Source organism: Apostichopus japonicus, chromosome 15 (genome assembly GCF_037975245.1).
Source record: "Apostichopus japonicus isolate 1M-3 chromosome 15, ASM3797524v1, whole genome shotgun sequence".
Lineage (NCBI taxonomy): Eukaryota > Metazoa > Echinodermata > Holothuroidea > Aspidochirotida > Stichopodidae > Apostichopus > Apostichopus japonicus.
In genome coordinates, this window is record NC_092575.1 from 248,453 (window position 1) to 263,483 (window position 15,031).

Here is a 15,031-nt window from a genome sequence, read left to right on the forward strand (position 1 = left end):
GAAAGATAAATCAAAAACATTCATGCCAAACAGACTTATTTCATCTATGATACTCTTAGTTGCACCAGGCATATTGTACTATATTAGCTGCACCATTCCATAGCAAACTGTATTATACATTCAATAGCAAGCCATACCATATACCTTATAGCTACAAAATACCATACATACCTTAGCTGCAGCAACATAGCATACTGTATCATACTGTACATTCAATAGCAAGTCATAGCATATTGTACTACCTTAGCTGTACCATACCATACATACCATAGCATATCTAACCTTCAATAGTAAGCTATAGCATATTGTACAGGTCTAAGCTGCACCATAGCATATATATTCCAAAACTTACTGGTTTGGATATTTACGAGTGACGAGCTTACCTGTCTCCTCACAACCTTAGCACCTCATTCTACCGTGCCTATAAAGTCCTGGTAAAATAATAACACTGTGCGCCCTCTATGACCGAACCCCCCCTCGGTCACTCCTCACTACTCATGAGACCACTCCTTAAAAGTGGCCTCACGGTCACCGAAATAGGGGTGGCCAGAATCCTCTGGCCACCCCCAAGGACTCCTGTCGACTAAACTTCTCAAAGGTGAGCCCTTAACAAAAGGCACTGATGCCTTCCTAGCAGGGAGAGTGTAATCCTCCCCGCCGCAGCGGGTAAGGGGGGGGAACACTCTCCTGAGCCCTGCAGGCGAAACTACCCCTTTTTCCTAACAAGGAGCCTCATCCTGTAAAGGCCCAACACTTGCTAACCCTAAGACAACTTAGGTGAGTACGCCTATGAAAAACACAGGGTGCAAAGTTACCCTCACCGATAGACCTGGCCGGTGACTCTTAGTAGTTGTTGGCTCTGTCTATCTGGTGTTGTGCTTGGAGTCGTGAGCCTAGTCGAACGACTGCTCCCCCGTCTGGCTGTGTCCCACCCCCTCGGGGGAGGGAGGCGGGAATGGAGACAGGTAAGCTCGTCACTCGTAAATATCCAAACCAGTAAGTTTTGGAATATTTACTTCGCTCCTCGCTTACCTGTCTCCTCACAACCTTAGCACCAAGTGGCACTGCCCGATGGTGGGAGGCCCGAGGGTTGGGACCAAGTACCAACCGGACCTCGCATCACCGCGCTGCCAAAAGCTGCCTCGGCGTGTAGAGTGTCAGGTAAGTAACAGGCGGCGAACGTAGTTGGTGTTTTCCACGCTGCCACCTTGAGGATGTCCTGTATCGGGATACCGGCAGAGAGAGCTGTGGAAGCCGAGGCCCCACTGATGTTGCGATCTCTTGGCCGGGTATCCCCCCATCGTGAACGGGCGGATCATCTCTACTAGCCATCGAGATAGGGTATCCTTGGCGGCTGCTGTTTAAGGTGGTCGTGGCAGGATGAAAAGGGAGGTTGTTTGTCTCAACTTCTCTGTCCTGTTTAAGTACCACTTCAGTGCCCTGACTGGGCACCAACGCTTGTCCTCAGCCACTGATGAAAGGGTTTTGATTTCCTGAGAGAAAATGTCCCCGGGCAAGAAAGTCAAGGCCCGGTTCTTGGCAATAAGGGACGGGTCTGGAACCGTCCTCGCCCCATGGCCCTCGAATCTGATGTGGTTCTGTTTGGTTGTTAGGGCTTGGAGGTAACTCCTTCATGCTGACGCTACCGCAATGACGAAGAGTGGTTTCTTTGTAAGAGCAGCCAGGGAAGCGTTCCCCGTTGATTCGTACAGCGGCCCTGCCAGGGCATGCAGCACTGCCGAGAGCCCCACAGAGGGGGCTAACTGTCTGACTCGTGGACGGCGATTAGCCATGCCTTTGGTGAGCTGGTCAATGTCTGGGCTAATGCCCAGCGTGGAGCCGTCTGGAAAACCAGACGTCCCCGTCTGGGGCCTGCGTGTGGGACCTGCGGCCTGGGACCCGGGGTCCGGAGGGAGCCACTAGGATGAGTTTACCCTTGGAGCTGCGAATCTTCCTCAGTATCTGGCTGATCATGCCAAAGGGGGGGGAAGAATTTAAACCTCTGGTCCGTCTCAAGGCAGGGACCTGGCGCTATGTGGGAGGCTGCAGGTGGGACCGCCTGTTACAAAAGATGGGCAGCCCATTGTTGCCCTTTGTCGTAAGCAGGTCTATCTGAGGTATGCCGAACATGTGGAAAAACCTACCGCATGTTCCTTGCGAAGGGTTTACTCGTCGGGGTCGAGTTGTCCCCTGGGCAGAGCATCGGTCCTCACACTCTCCTTTCTGGCTTTCAGCTGTGGTGAGGGTCTCCCATGCCAGACGGCACAATCTCTCTGCCCTGGAGTCCTGAGAGCGAGGCGGAAGTACATGAAACCTGGTTATCTTTGCAAATAGAGTGTTGGGGCCGATCCTTTGCCCTGCTGACGCCACTGTGGTGCAGGAAAGTGGTTTCTCTGTATATGCTGCTAAAGAAGTCAAGGACAGTGACCTGTATGATGACCTTGTTAGCGCCTGCAGTACAGCAGCACTCGCAGCACTGCTTGCAGTACCACAGTACCGCTGATGACCCTTTAGTTATCAGCCAGTTGCAATCAGAAAACCTCTGAAGAAAAGTAATGCCTTGATGATGTAGACCTAAGCTGTACCCTGTAGGGAGGTTTAATGGAGGTTCTTTCCATGAAAAATAATATTAATAATAATATTGAGGGTTGAACTGCGCCGGCCTATCTATCGATAACGAAGCCAGAGGCGCTAGCAATATTACCCTGGTCAACAATAACCTGTTAAACAGAGAGAAATCCCTCCTGGATGGAAAGACGCAATGGAGATAAAGTGCCTTGCCCAAGGAAACAACAGAATGATCTGGCCAGGACTAAAACCTGCAAGCCTTAGATCACCAGTACACTGCCTACACCGCTTGGCCACAGTGCTCTCCAAAAATTGAGTACTGAATGGATAGTTTGCTTCATCAGAGTCTTAATCAATGCTACAGCTGCTACGTGGCTTTTACAACTACAGTATATGTATGTATTTGTGTATGTAATTTAGATCATCCTGCAAGTAGGAACTTGTGAAGAAGCGTCATTGGCTTATCAAAGCCGCAAGCTGACCAAAGTCAGTCTCGTACATTCATATTTTAATGTCCATGACTATGAATTGTCAACAGTTCTGTAACTGGACAACATACATTAATCTTGGGGTGACTTGAACCGGGGACCTTTTGATTGGAAGGCACCGGGTTTAACCACTGAGCTAACTAAGCTACAGCCCTACTCACCAGGAACAAACTCCCAACAGGGGCTGTGTAGGGTGGGTTTGTAGAAATTCCACCTCATAAATCCTGGCTGTTTAACGGAGTCCAGGGAGTTACTCAGCAAACACAAAGGTTACTAATTGTTTAGTCTTTTGCTATGATAGCGTTATTAGAGGTGTAAGAAATATGTTACCGAAACCCTTTAGGGGCTATTATTTCAAAACAATTTCCGTTAAGACATTAATATAACATTAGTATAACGTAATATCTCATCGACATCTTATGTCAACGTTTTATCAACACCACATTTAACGTAATAAACACGTATTGAATGTTATGATAACGTACCCGTTACTTCTCAAATCTCTTCCTGTCGAGATGTGTCCATTTCGTAGTGCAGTAAAGGTTTCCAGCTTCCTATTGAAACCACCTAGCGCCTAGGCTAGTCAAGACTAGGCCATCAGGTGCTACGAAATGCAACTGCTTAAGATGTCGGAACATTGTTCATGAAGCGCATGCTGTATGTTCGGAGCGTGTTAGCGCTTGTAACTTGCTGGGGTTGTATCCTACCCCTTTTTCAACTTACTAACGCGTTTGTCTTGGTAATTCACCAAAGAAATAGGAAGAAAGGCTTATTCCATAGGATCGCTCACGTAGTCGATAGCTCGTTGCAGTAAAAGTTGAGCTTACACGTGTCAAGCCAGGTGGCTGCTTGGCCCCCCCTTCTCTCTTAACAAATGTGCCACGTTGTACCTTCTTCTTTTTTTTTCTTTTTTTTTTTTTCTTTTTTTTCTTTTTTTCTGGCAGTTTGCCAAGGATCTATGAGCGTTATGTTTCCTGGCACTTTGCCAAGTCTCGAGAAAGTTCTCTTCCTAGCAGTTTGCCAAGGTTTTAAGGTAAACGGAATACTGTACGTCATGAGAACCGATTTGAAACCCCTCAGTCTTACGCATTTTAACATGTTCTGGAAGTGGGTTCACCAGTGTTTTAAACGACCGTGTTTTTAAACACAAGTAAGATTTTAACCTAGGCAAATGGCGATGAATTATGATTAGAGAGGAGTATAATTAGCGAGGAGAATATGACCCATGAGTGTCTGCAGGTACTCGATAAATAAACACACATTTGGGATGTGTAGTGGTAGCGGTGTTTTTCCGCAAATGATTCGAACCTGTCGTCGCCGCTCAAGCTGCTAGTTCCGGGGGGGGGACACTCCCCCTAATCTGGGAAGCGGGAGTAAAGGCCTGGTCACACTATACCGATATTTTATCGGAATACTATCCGATTTTCCCAGAGGAATCGAAACAGACAGTTTTTCGTTCGGGTCTTCTAGCCACAGTGATAAAGGACCTGATTTGCTATCTGTTGAGCCATTCCGATGTGGAATAGCCCTCTCCTAACTTTTGATATTGACTCCGTTTCCTTTTATCGGTTAGCTATCCGATTTCTCTTCCGATTTTTATCGCTTTTCGATGTGAAGTCACTTCAGAATGTAGTCAGTTCTAGCACCCCTCAGATTTGAAGTAGGTATTCGAATATTCTACTGCATTCATTACATTCACTACCACAAACCTCACTCTTCGGCCTTAAATCGGAAAAATCGGACCGTATTTCGATAAAATATCGCTGTAGTGTGACCGGGCCTAAACCGTCCTCTGTAACCCCGAAATCTAGGGGTCGACCTCGTCGTCTAGGCCGGACAGGTTGCCCGACGCTCTGCAAACCAGGTCGTCCTTGCCGGGGAACATATCAGGTTCCATTCTTTGGTCTGGGATTGATCGTGGTGTCGCGGCCGGGCTGGCCGTGGGTTGCGATCGCTCCTCGGCACCGATGTCTGTGTTCGGTGTCTGGGGATAAGTATTTCTCCCTTTGCCGTGGGAACCTGGCTCGGGGCTGGTTCTCTTTTCGGATTGGGCGCTTGCCCCTGCTACCCCGTTCTGGGGGCCCGGCATTGGTAATCTCGTCGGTTCCCGGCCTCAGGACCGGCCGCGGCTCCGGTTAGGGGGTCTGCGGGCCGTTGTTAATCTCGTTGTAAATGTTGTTGTAGTTGTAAATGTTATTGTAAATGTCGCAGTTGTAAATGTTGTTACTCTCGTAGGCTCCCGACTTCGGGACCAGTTTTGGATCCCGTTTGGAGATCTGCGGGCCAGGCTTCTGCCCCTGCGCCCCCGTTCTCGTCGGGCCCGGGCCCTCCGGAGCCAATCTCTGAGGACCCAGCAGTCGATTGTATAGCTCTGGTTCCCGGCTCCGGGGGCGGTCTCGGATCTGGAGTGAAACCTTGGTTCTGCCTTCCCTTCGAGTCTCGCCGGACCCGGGGTCTCGCCGGGCCCGGGGCCTCGCCGGACCCAGGCTCCCGGAGCCCGTCTCTGTGTGCGTACCACGCCGGGTACCACCACGCCGGTACTCCTCGACCCGGACATTCTGTCCTTTCCGGTGGGATTTTTTTTTTTTTCTCGCCGGACCCGGGCTCCCCGGAGCCTGCTATGGGACCGGCTCCGTTTCAGCGACCCCTCGGTCGTACTCTCTCTCTCGGACCCGAGCTCTCCGTGGCCTGTAGCCCGCGCTCCATGGGTCTCTCTTGCTGCGACCCGGACTGAGACGTTGCCTCTAGCCCGGCCGAGCCGTGCCTCTTCTCAAGAGGTCTTTTCTTGGCGGGAGCCTTGCTCCTGCCCTTCCCTCTGGCCGTAATCAACCGGACGTCGCCGGGACCGTTAGGGGTACTCTTTGCTGCGACCCGGACTGAGACGTTGCCTCTAGCCCGGCCGAGCCGTGCCTCTTCTCAAGAGGTCTTTTCTTGGCGGGAGCCTTGCTCCTGCCCTTCCCTCTGGCAGTAATCAACCGGACGTCGCCGGGACCGTTAGGGGTACTCTTTCTCTCTCTCTCCACCTCTCCTTCGGCCCTCTCCTGGCCACTTTCCTCCACCTCTCTCACCACTTCTCCCTCCTCCTCTCTCTCTCTCTCTTGTCTCTCCTATATCTTTTTCTGGAGCACCGATGGCCTAAGGAATCAAGTCCAGCCTGCCCTAAAGCTTGCTTCTTAGACTCGTAAGCCACTGGTCTATCTAGTGCCACTGGGCTGGCGAAAATTTTTTGCAGACCAGGCATGGGTCCCGTCTGGTGTAGGTTCTACACTTAGGACACAAATCGTGTTCGACCCAGGTTCTGCCTGGCCGAAACATCGAAAAGTTAAAAAAAAAACTTCAGCTGGTTACGAGACAAACTAAAACGCTCGAATTAAGGAAAGACTAACTCTTAAGCTTACGGAAAAAAAGCCAACTAACAAGAGAACGGGAGAGAACGGGAGGTACATAACGGTGAGTAGAGGTACGTAGCGTAACCTAGCAACGGCAAAATACGAAAAACGCTACGAAGTGGCCTAACAAAATCAACACAAGCTGAAAAAGAACATGAGAGAGCGAAATATAGAAGAAGAAATCGTGAATAGAAATACAATGTAGACATGCTATGAACATGAAAATACAACGACACGCCTATAGCGTGGGGAAGGGAAATTGGCGGGAAACCTAGGCAGTTCGCGGAACTGCTACCCCCGCAAAAAACCTAAGGGCGGAAACGCACTAGGAATAAAAACAGTCCCCAAAACCCTCCCTTTCAACAAAAAAGGATACTTATCGGGCTGGAAAGGACTGCAATACTCCTAAGAATCCGAGGAAAGAAACTTCCAAAGATCGCTAAAGAAAACCAAGACGAAATCCAAGGGAAATATATCCACAAGAAATTCACGTGAAGACACTTTTAATGGTAGAATGAGTAGTGAGGAGTGACCGAGGGGGGGTTCGGTCATAGAGGGCGCACAGTGTTATTATTTTACCAGGACTTTATAGGCACGGTAGAATGAGGTGCTAAGGTTGTGAGGAGACAGGTAAGCGAGGAGCGAAGTAAATCCTACATTTCGCTGCCTCATAACATAACATACAGTACCTTAACAAACCATGGCATATATCACACATTTACCATAGCATATCTTACCTTACAAGCATACCATGTAGTATGCCATGGCTTAGCAAACCACACCTTAAAGCATAACACACCTTAGCAGTGTTCAACCTTAGCAAACCACACCTTAGCAGTGTTCAAACTTTTCCTGCATACTTTACAGGACTGCTGTAAGATATTTAAAAGAAAGGCAATTGGTAATTTGTTGAGAATCTGTTCAAAGCTGTTTTTTTTAAGACAGTATCTGGAACCTAAATAATGCTATTATATACTGTCCAAAACACATTCCACATTTAATTTTAATACTATACATGATTAGTATTAATGACTTCATTCTACTTCCAAAAATGTCATCAAGACAGCTTTTGTTTTCAACAATATGTTCTAAATATGTTCAATAATATGTTCTAATTAAGCAATCTGTGTTTCTTCAGTATTGGAAGCAAAACTTGACAAGCTACTAAGTTGCATTGATGGGGTTTTGGTGTAGCATTGCAAACAAAAGATCACAGTTGACTGGACATAAAACAATAAATATATAGACTTGTTATTACAATCCCAAATAGCTTTGTATAGGTTCACAATATACAAGGTCATTAACTCTAATTTTAGATGAAGGTTATGTACAACAGATGAGTCAGCCTTTCCATTGTTTACTATTAGCTAGTAAATTGGAAAGTTAGGTTACACTGTGCTGAGTTAATGTCCAACCAGCACAGACCAAAACTAATTCAACTAATTTGCTATCACCCAGAGTTAGAAGGCATTTGAATAATTATATTACACAGCATTGTAGCCATCAATGGATGTAACCACAGCACCAGGCTATTCCATTACATCAAGTCATACATCCAAACTATTAATATACGGTACTTTTCAATGGTTTATAGGACTTCCTATGAAGGAGGAACTGGTTAGGATATGGTTTAGACATCATATCCTATTAAAATCAAGTTAAAGGCATGCATGTTCAAATGTCTCCGTAGTGCTAGTTGTATATATACCAGCTCAAGCATTCATTATATACTGCGAACCTGATAGACGGATACATTATTGAAAAACATATAAACAAGATGGAGTAATTTCACAGACTGTAAATAATTACTTTGACAAGTTCTTCTAGACCAGCTATAAATTTCTTCTCTCCTTCCAGGATTGTGCTTAGTATTGCTCTTCTGATATTTAGCCTCTCAACGTCTGGACTGGTTAGTCTCCTTTGTAGAGAGGAAGATGATGAGGGCTCCTGTAGAGAAAGACAAGTTAAAAAAAACTGAAAAATGAATGAATGAATGAATAAGTCTAAAATGTATTAAAGTGTGGTCAGTTTTCTAAGCATAATAAACATTGGTCTTAAAGCAAGTACTCAATACTAATAAATAAGAGCTACATTTATTTGCACGGTACTGTGCTGTGTTGCGAGTAAGCGACACCAGCTGCTATTCTGCAGTTAATTGTGTCCTTGATTCACTCATGATTAATCTGCATCATAAATACAACCTCTTTTGTCTTCAACATTTAGTGACAATTGTAAGTTGTCAAAGCGCATAGAACTTGTGGATTATGCGCTATATAAATAACGGCGTAATAATAATAATAATATATTAATGGCAAATATAATGAGAATCTTTGAAATTTGCAAAGTTCTGACTTTGATTTGAAATGAAACTTGACTACTGTATGTTCAAGTTCATGTACTGCATTACATTGTATTTGAATCTTGGTATCAAATATGTATTGAAATATTTATAGTTATATTTAACTTGAAAGTTGCTTTCAACTTGTTTACAACATTTGACGAATCATGCAATTTAAAAGTATTCTTATCTCTAACAATTCTCACCATTCTGCATAGATTTGTGTGTTGAATCGAGAAAAATAGACACAACTGAAATCATTAATTTCATTTCTAGTTCTTAATTGAGTAATTTTATCAGATATCTGAATGACTCATACCAACACTAACACTGAAGTCAAGTCAGTGTCCAAGGTCATATGGCCAAAGTCATGTGACCACAGTCATGTGATCAAATTCAGTGTCCCTCTCACATGTGCTGTATTATCACAGTTTGTAATATTATCACTGTAAGACAGTACAACCATGTAGGAACATTTCACGGTGAGTAACACAGCTAAAATGATACCTGCTTGAAAGACTATCTGAGTATCAAAGTGTGTACTATAAGTTTTTTTATCCAGTCCCTGACCAATTCAATCCTCCATTCCATTTCAATTACAAATTAAACCAACCACATGCCAGGTCCACACAGATCTCTCATGGAGCAAAGGGCTGTAGGAAATATGACACACCCTGCTCTCATAGTGAGCACAGAACCTAAAAGTTCAAAGGTTCCCTAGAAATGAGCAACCATTGACTTTTACGTACAGTATAGCTACTTATGGGCGTTCTGACTATGCAGCACAGATTCCATACTCACTATCTCCATCAAACAGAGCAGTTTAAAAATAGGTTAGGTTTGTTTACCTACCCATTGATCCCAATACTAAAACTAGCTCAGGAAATGCAACAGGTGTGTTAGTGTTCTTGATGAACAACAGTAAGTGACATGCAAGTTACATCAACATGTATGGTTGTAGTTATCCTCCTCACATACATAGTACTACACTAATGTACTAATGGCTCTCATACTGTATTTATTGTGGTAACTCTAAGTGAACCATGTGCAGTTCAAGCCTCAACATACAGTAGTACTACACTAACACGTACTAATGGCTCTCATACTGTATTTATTGTGGTAACTCTAAGTGAACCATGTGCAGTTCAAGCCTCAACATACAGTAGTACTACACTAACACGTACTAATGGCTCTCATACTGTATTTATTGTGGTAACTCTAAGTGAACCATGTGCAGTTCAAGCCTCAACATAGTACTACACTAATGTACTAATGGCTCTCATACTGTATTTATTGTGGTAACTCTAAGTGAACCATGTGCAGTTCAAGCCTCAACATAGTACTACACTAACACGTACTAATGGCTCTCATACTGTATTTATTGTGGTAACTCTAAGTGAACCATGTGCAGTTCAAGCCTCAACATAGTACTACACTAATGTACTAATGGCTCTCATACTGTATTTATTGTGGTAACTCTAAGTGAACCATGTGCAGTTCAAGCCTCAACATAGTACTATACTAATGTACTAATGGCTCTCATACTGTATTTATTGTGGTAACTCAAAGTGAACCATGTGCAGTTCAAGCCTCAACATAGTACTACACTAATGTACTAATGGCTCTCATACTGTATTTATTGTGGTAACTCATAGTGAACCATGTGCAGTTCAAGCCTCAATATAGTACTACACTAACACGTACTAATGGCTCTCATACTGTATTTATTGTGGTAACTCTAAGTGAACCATGCGCAGTTCAAGCCTCAACATAGTACTACACTAATGTACTAATGGCTCTCATACTGTATTTATTGTGGTAACTCTAAGTGAACCATGCGCAGTTCAAGCCTCAACATAGTACTACACTAATGTACTAATGGCTCTCATACTGTATTTATTGTGGTAACTCAAAGTGAACCATGTGCAGTTCAAGCCTCAACATAGTACTACACTAATGTACTAATGGCTCTCATACTGTATTTATTGTGGTAACTCTAAGTGAACCATGTGCAGTTCAAGCCTCAACATAGTACTACACTAATGATGGCTCTCATACTGTATTTATTGTGGTAACTCTAAGTGAACCATGCGCAGTTCAAGCCTCAACATAGTACTACACTAACACGTACTAATGGCTCTCATACTGTATTTATTGTGGCAACTCTAAGTGAACCATGTGCAGTTCAAGCCTCAACATAGTACTACACTAATGTACTAATGGCTCTCATACTGTATTTATTGTGGTAACTCTAAGTGAACCATGTGCAGTTCAAGTATCTCAGATGGGCTAACACCATCAATAGAGCCAGACCAAAAGTGAACAACAAGATGCAACTGTTTGTGCCTAAATTCATCCAATATCAATTTATGTCATAATGAATATTTGTTTATACATAGAACGATTGTTACAAAAATAAGACTGATGTTCATGCAATAATAATTAAGATATGTAATTCCATTTGATTGGCATTTGAATGGTTGTGACATGTACAACTATGTTTGAGTTTCAATGCCATTCCATCCTCCATACATGTTGAGGTGTTCTACAGCTTACATAGTGATTTCTAGAGTCAGTCAGGTTAAGACTTACTAGATTGCTTTAAAGATGGACTCACATGACCTGAAGAGAAGCTATAATTTATCTGAACTCACTTAAATTACTGTTTATCTGTCTATCTGTTTATATTGCTAACATTGCATACACTTTCCAAAGGTTCATTGTGACATCTCCTTTCAATCCAAATACTTCACAAACTTCCAGTACTGGTGCTCCAACTACACCAAACTTTTGTGATTAAATTGCTCTGTGGGTGGCTGTTAATGGATCATGATAACACAGCTGACACTGCACTGAACTCTCTCTATATGGACATACAGCCTGGCTACATGTGAACACAGAGCCTTGTTGTACAGCCATGGAATGCATTCATGTAGCTGACACTGCACTGAACTTTCTCTATATGGACGTACAGCCTGGCTACATGTGAACACAGAGCCTTGTTGTACAGCCATGGAATGCATTCATGTAGCTAACACTGCACTGAACTCTCTCTATATGGACATACAGCCTGGCTACATGTGAACACAGAGCCTTGTTGTACAGCCATGGAATGCATTCATGTAGCTAACACTGCACTGAACTCTCTCTATATGGACATACAGCCTGGCTACATGTGAACACAGAGCCTTGTTGTACAGCCATGGAATGCCTTCATGTAGCTAACACTGCACTGAACTCTCTCTATATGGACATACAGCCTGGCTACATGTGAACACAGAGCCTTGTTGTACAGCCATGGAATGCATTCATGTAGCTGACACTGCACTGAACTTTCTCTATATGGACGTACAGCCTGGCTACATGTGAACACAGAGCCTTAGTGTACAGCCATGGAATGCATTCATGTAGCTAACACTGCACTGAACTCTCTCTATATGGACATACAGCCTGGCTACATGTGAACACAGAGCCTTGTTGTACAGCCATGGAATGCATTCATGTAGCTGACACTGCACTGAACTTTCTCTATATGGACGTACAGCCTGGCTACATGTGAACACAGAGCCTTGTTGTACAGCCATGGAATGCCTTCATGTAGCTAACACTGCACTGAACTCTCTCTATATGGACGTACAGCCTGGCTACATGTGAACACAGAGCCTTGTTGTACAGCCATGGAATGCCTTCATGTAGCTAACACTGCACTGAACTCTCTCTATATGGACATACAGCCTGGCTACATGTGAACACAGAGCCTTGTTGTACAGCCATGGAATGCCTTCATGTAGCTAACACTGCACTGAACTCTCTCTATATGGACAGCCTGGCTACATGTGAACACAGAGCCTTGTTGTACAGCCATGGAATGCCTTCATGTAGCTAACACTGCACTGAACTCTCTCTATATGGACAGCCTGGCTACATGTGAACACAGAGCCTTGTTGTACAGCCATGGAATGCCTTCATGTAGCTAACACTGCACTGAACTCTCTCTATATGGACGTACAGCCTGGCTACATGTGAACACAAAGCCTTGTTGTACAGCCATGGAATGCCTTCATGTAGCTAACACTGCACTGAACTCTCTCTATATGGACGTACAGCCTGGCTACATGTGAACACAGAGCCTTGTTATACAGCCATGGAATGCCTTCATGTAGCTAACACTGCACTGAACTCTCTCTATATGGACATACAGCCTGGCTACATGTGAACACAGAGCCTTGTTGTACAGCCATGGAATGCCTTCATGTAGCTAACACTGCACTGAACTCTCTCTATATGGACGTACAGCCTGGCTACATGTGAACACAGAGCCTTGTTGTACAGCCATGGAATGCCTTCATGTAGCTAACACTGCACTGAACTCTCTCTATATGGACGTACAGCCTGGCTACATGTGAACACAGAGCCTTGTTGTACAGCCATGGAATGCCTTCATGTAGCTAACACTGCACTGAACTCTCTCTATATGGACAGCCTGGCTACATGTGAACACAGAGCCTTGTTGTACAGCCATGGAATGCCTTCATGTAGCTAACACTGCACTGAACTTTCTCTATATGGACGTACAGCCTGGCTACATGTGAACACAGAGCCTTGTTGTACAGCCATGGAACGCATTCATGTAGCTGACACTGCACTGAACTTTCTCTATATGGACGTACAGCCTGGCTACATGTGAACACAGAGCCTTGTTGTACAGCCATGGAATGCATTCATGTAGCTAACACTGCACTGAACTTTCTCTATATGGACGTACAGCCTGGCTACATGTGAACACAGAGCCTTGTTGTACAGCCATGGAATGCATTCATGTAGCTGACACTGCACTGAACTCTCTCTATATGGACGTACAGCCTGGCTACATGTGAACACAGAGCCTTGTTGTACAGCCATGCCTTCATGTAGCTAATACTGCACTGAACTCTCTCTATATGGACATACAGCCTGGCTACATGTGAACACAGAGCCTTGTTGTACAGCCATGGAATGCATTCATGTAGCTGACACTGCACTGAACTTTCTCTATATGGACATACAGCCTGGTTACATGTGAACACAGAGCCTTGTTGTACAGCCATGGAATGCCTTCATGTAGCTGACACTGTGCACTTTAGCACATAGCCTGGATACAAAGTCTGTGAACACCTCCCAAAACAAACAAGCGTGGCTATAGGCTACAGTAAACAGGAACATGGAATCCCTCATGTATCTAACACATTTCAGATACACATTTGAATACAGCCTGGCTACACAGATACAATATGAAATGCCTCATGTACACTCACTGTAGCTGAAGAATCCTATACGCACATGTACAATCTACCCTTGAAGTTTACTGTACAGTATGTGAACACTGCCTGGCTAAAATGACACAAGAAGTTTCTCCTATGGCTGCAGCATTCCAGATTAAATTATGTTTTTACTGGTACATATTGTAGGCCTGGCTTTGCACATTTGAACGAAGCCTGGCTACAATGACATTATATACGAAATGCCTCATGTCTGTAGCTGAAGCTCATACTAATCCATGTATAGATACTGTACAATACAATACAGGCTATACAGATGTGAATACGGCACATTGCCTGGCATCCAATATATACATGTATACAAACCAGAAGAGCATGTGCTGTATAACTAGTCATTTAATTCACACTGTAAGTACAGTATTCACTGTAAGTACAGTATTCACTGTAAGTACAGTATTCACTGTAAGTACAGTATTCACTGTAAGTACAGTATTCACTGTAAGTACAGTATTCACTGTAAATACAGTATTCACTGTAAGTACAGTATTCACTGTAAGTACAGTATTCAATAAGGATGAAGATGCTGTACTAGTCATTTAATTCACACTGTAAGTACAGTATTCAATAAGGATGAAGATGCTGTTTATCATATTCTTGAAAACTGTGATAAATATCATACTTGTACCAGGATATGTTAACAGTACTAGCCTAATTAATATATATGCCGAACATTAATAACTAATTAATGCTACAGTACGTCCAATCAACAGGACTGTGTAACACAATCATGTAGATCTCCATGCAAGATGCTCTACAACCATTTGTCATATTCATAATTCCATTAAAATCATTTATTCAGTACTATATATTAATTGCACATTAATATGTATGATCGACTGAGATCAAGCCTACATGAATGAATACATGCTGTATTGTACTGTACATACACAGGCTGGCTGTTTGAACAATTCAGGGCATTATAATCATGTA

General features: G+C 43.8%; 1 protein-coding gene and 1 long non-coding RNA gene across 3 annotated transcripts in view; one reads left to right on the forward strand and one right to left on the reverse strand.

Annotated features, from left to right (window-relative positions):
* The window catches only part of LOC139980937 (active breakpoint cluster region-related protein-like), an 84,282-nt gene that overhangs the window by 54,669 nt on the left and 14,582 nt on the right, over positions 1-15,031 (reverse strand). For both annotated transcript variants that reach the window (XR_011797743.1, XM_071992993.1), the window contains exon 3: positions 8,255-8,392. Coding sequence is in view for 1 of the 2 variants with exons in the window: in XM_071992993.1 (XP_071849094.1) it covers positions 8,255-8,392 (138 nt within the window). In the remaining variant the exon portion in view is untranslated. The remainder of the gene's footprint in view (positions 1-8,254; positions 8,393-15,031) is intronic.
* On the forward strand, positions 2-5,865 carry LOC139980942 (uncharacterized). The gene is made up of 2 exons (XR_011797746.1): positions 2-4,056; positions 4,090-5,865. It is a non-coding gene; the product is annotated as an uncharacterized lncRNA (long non-coding RNA).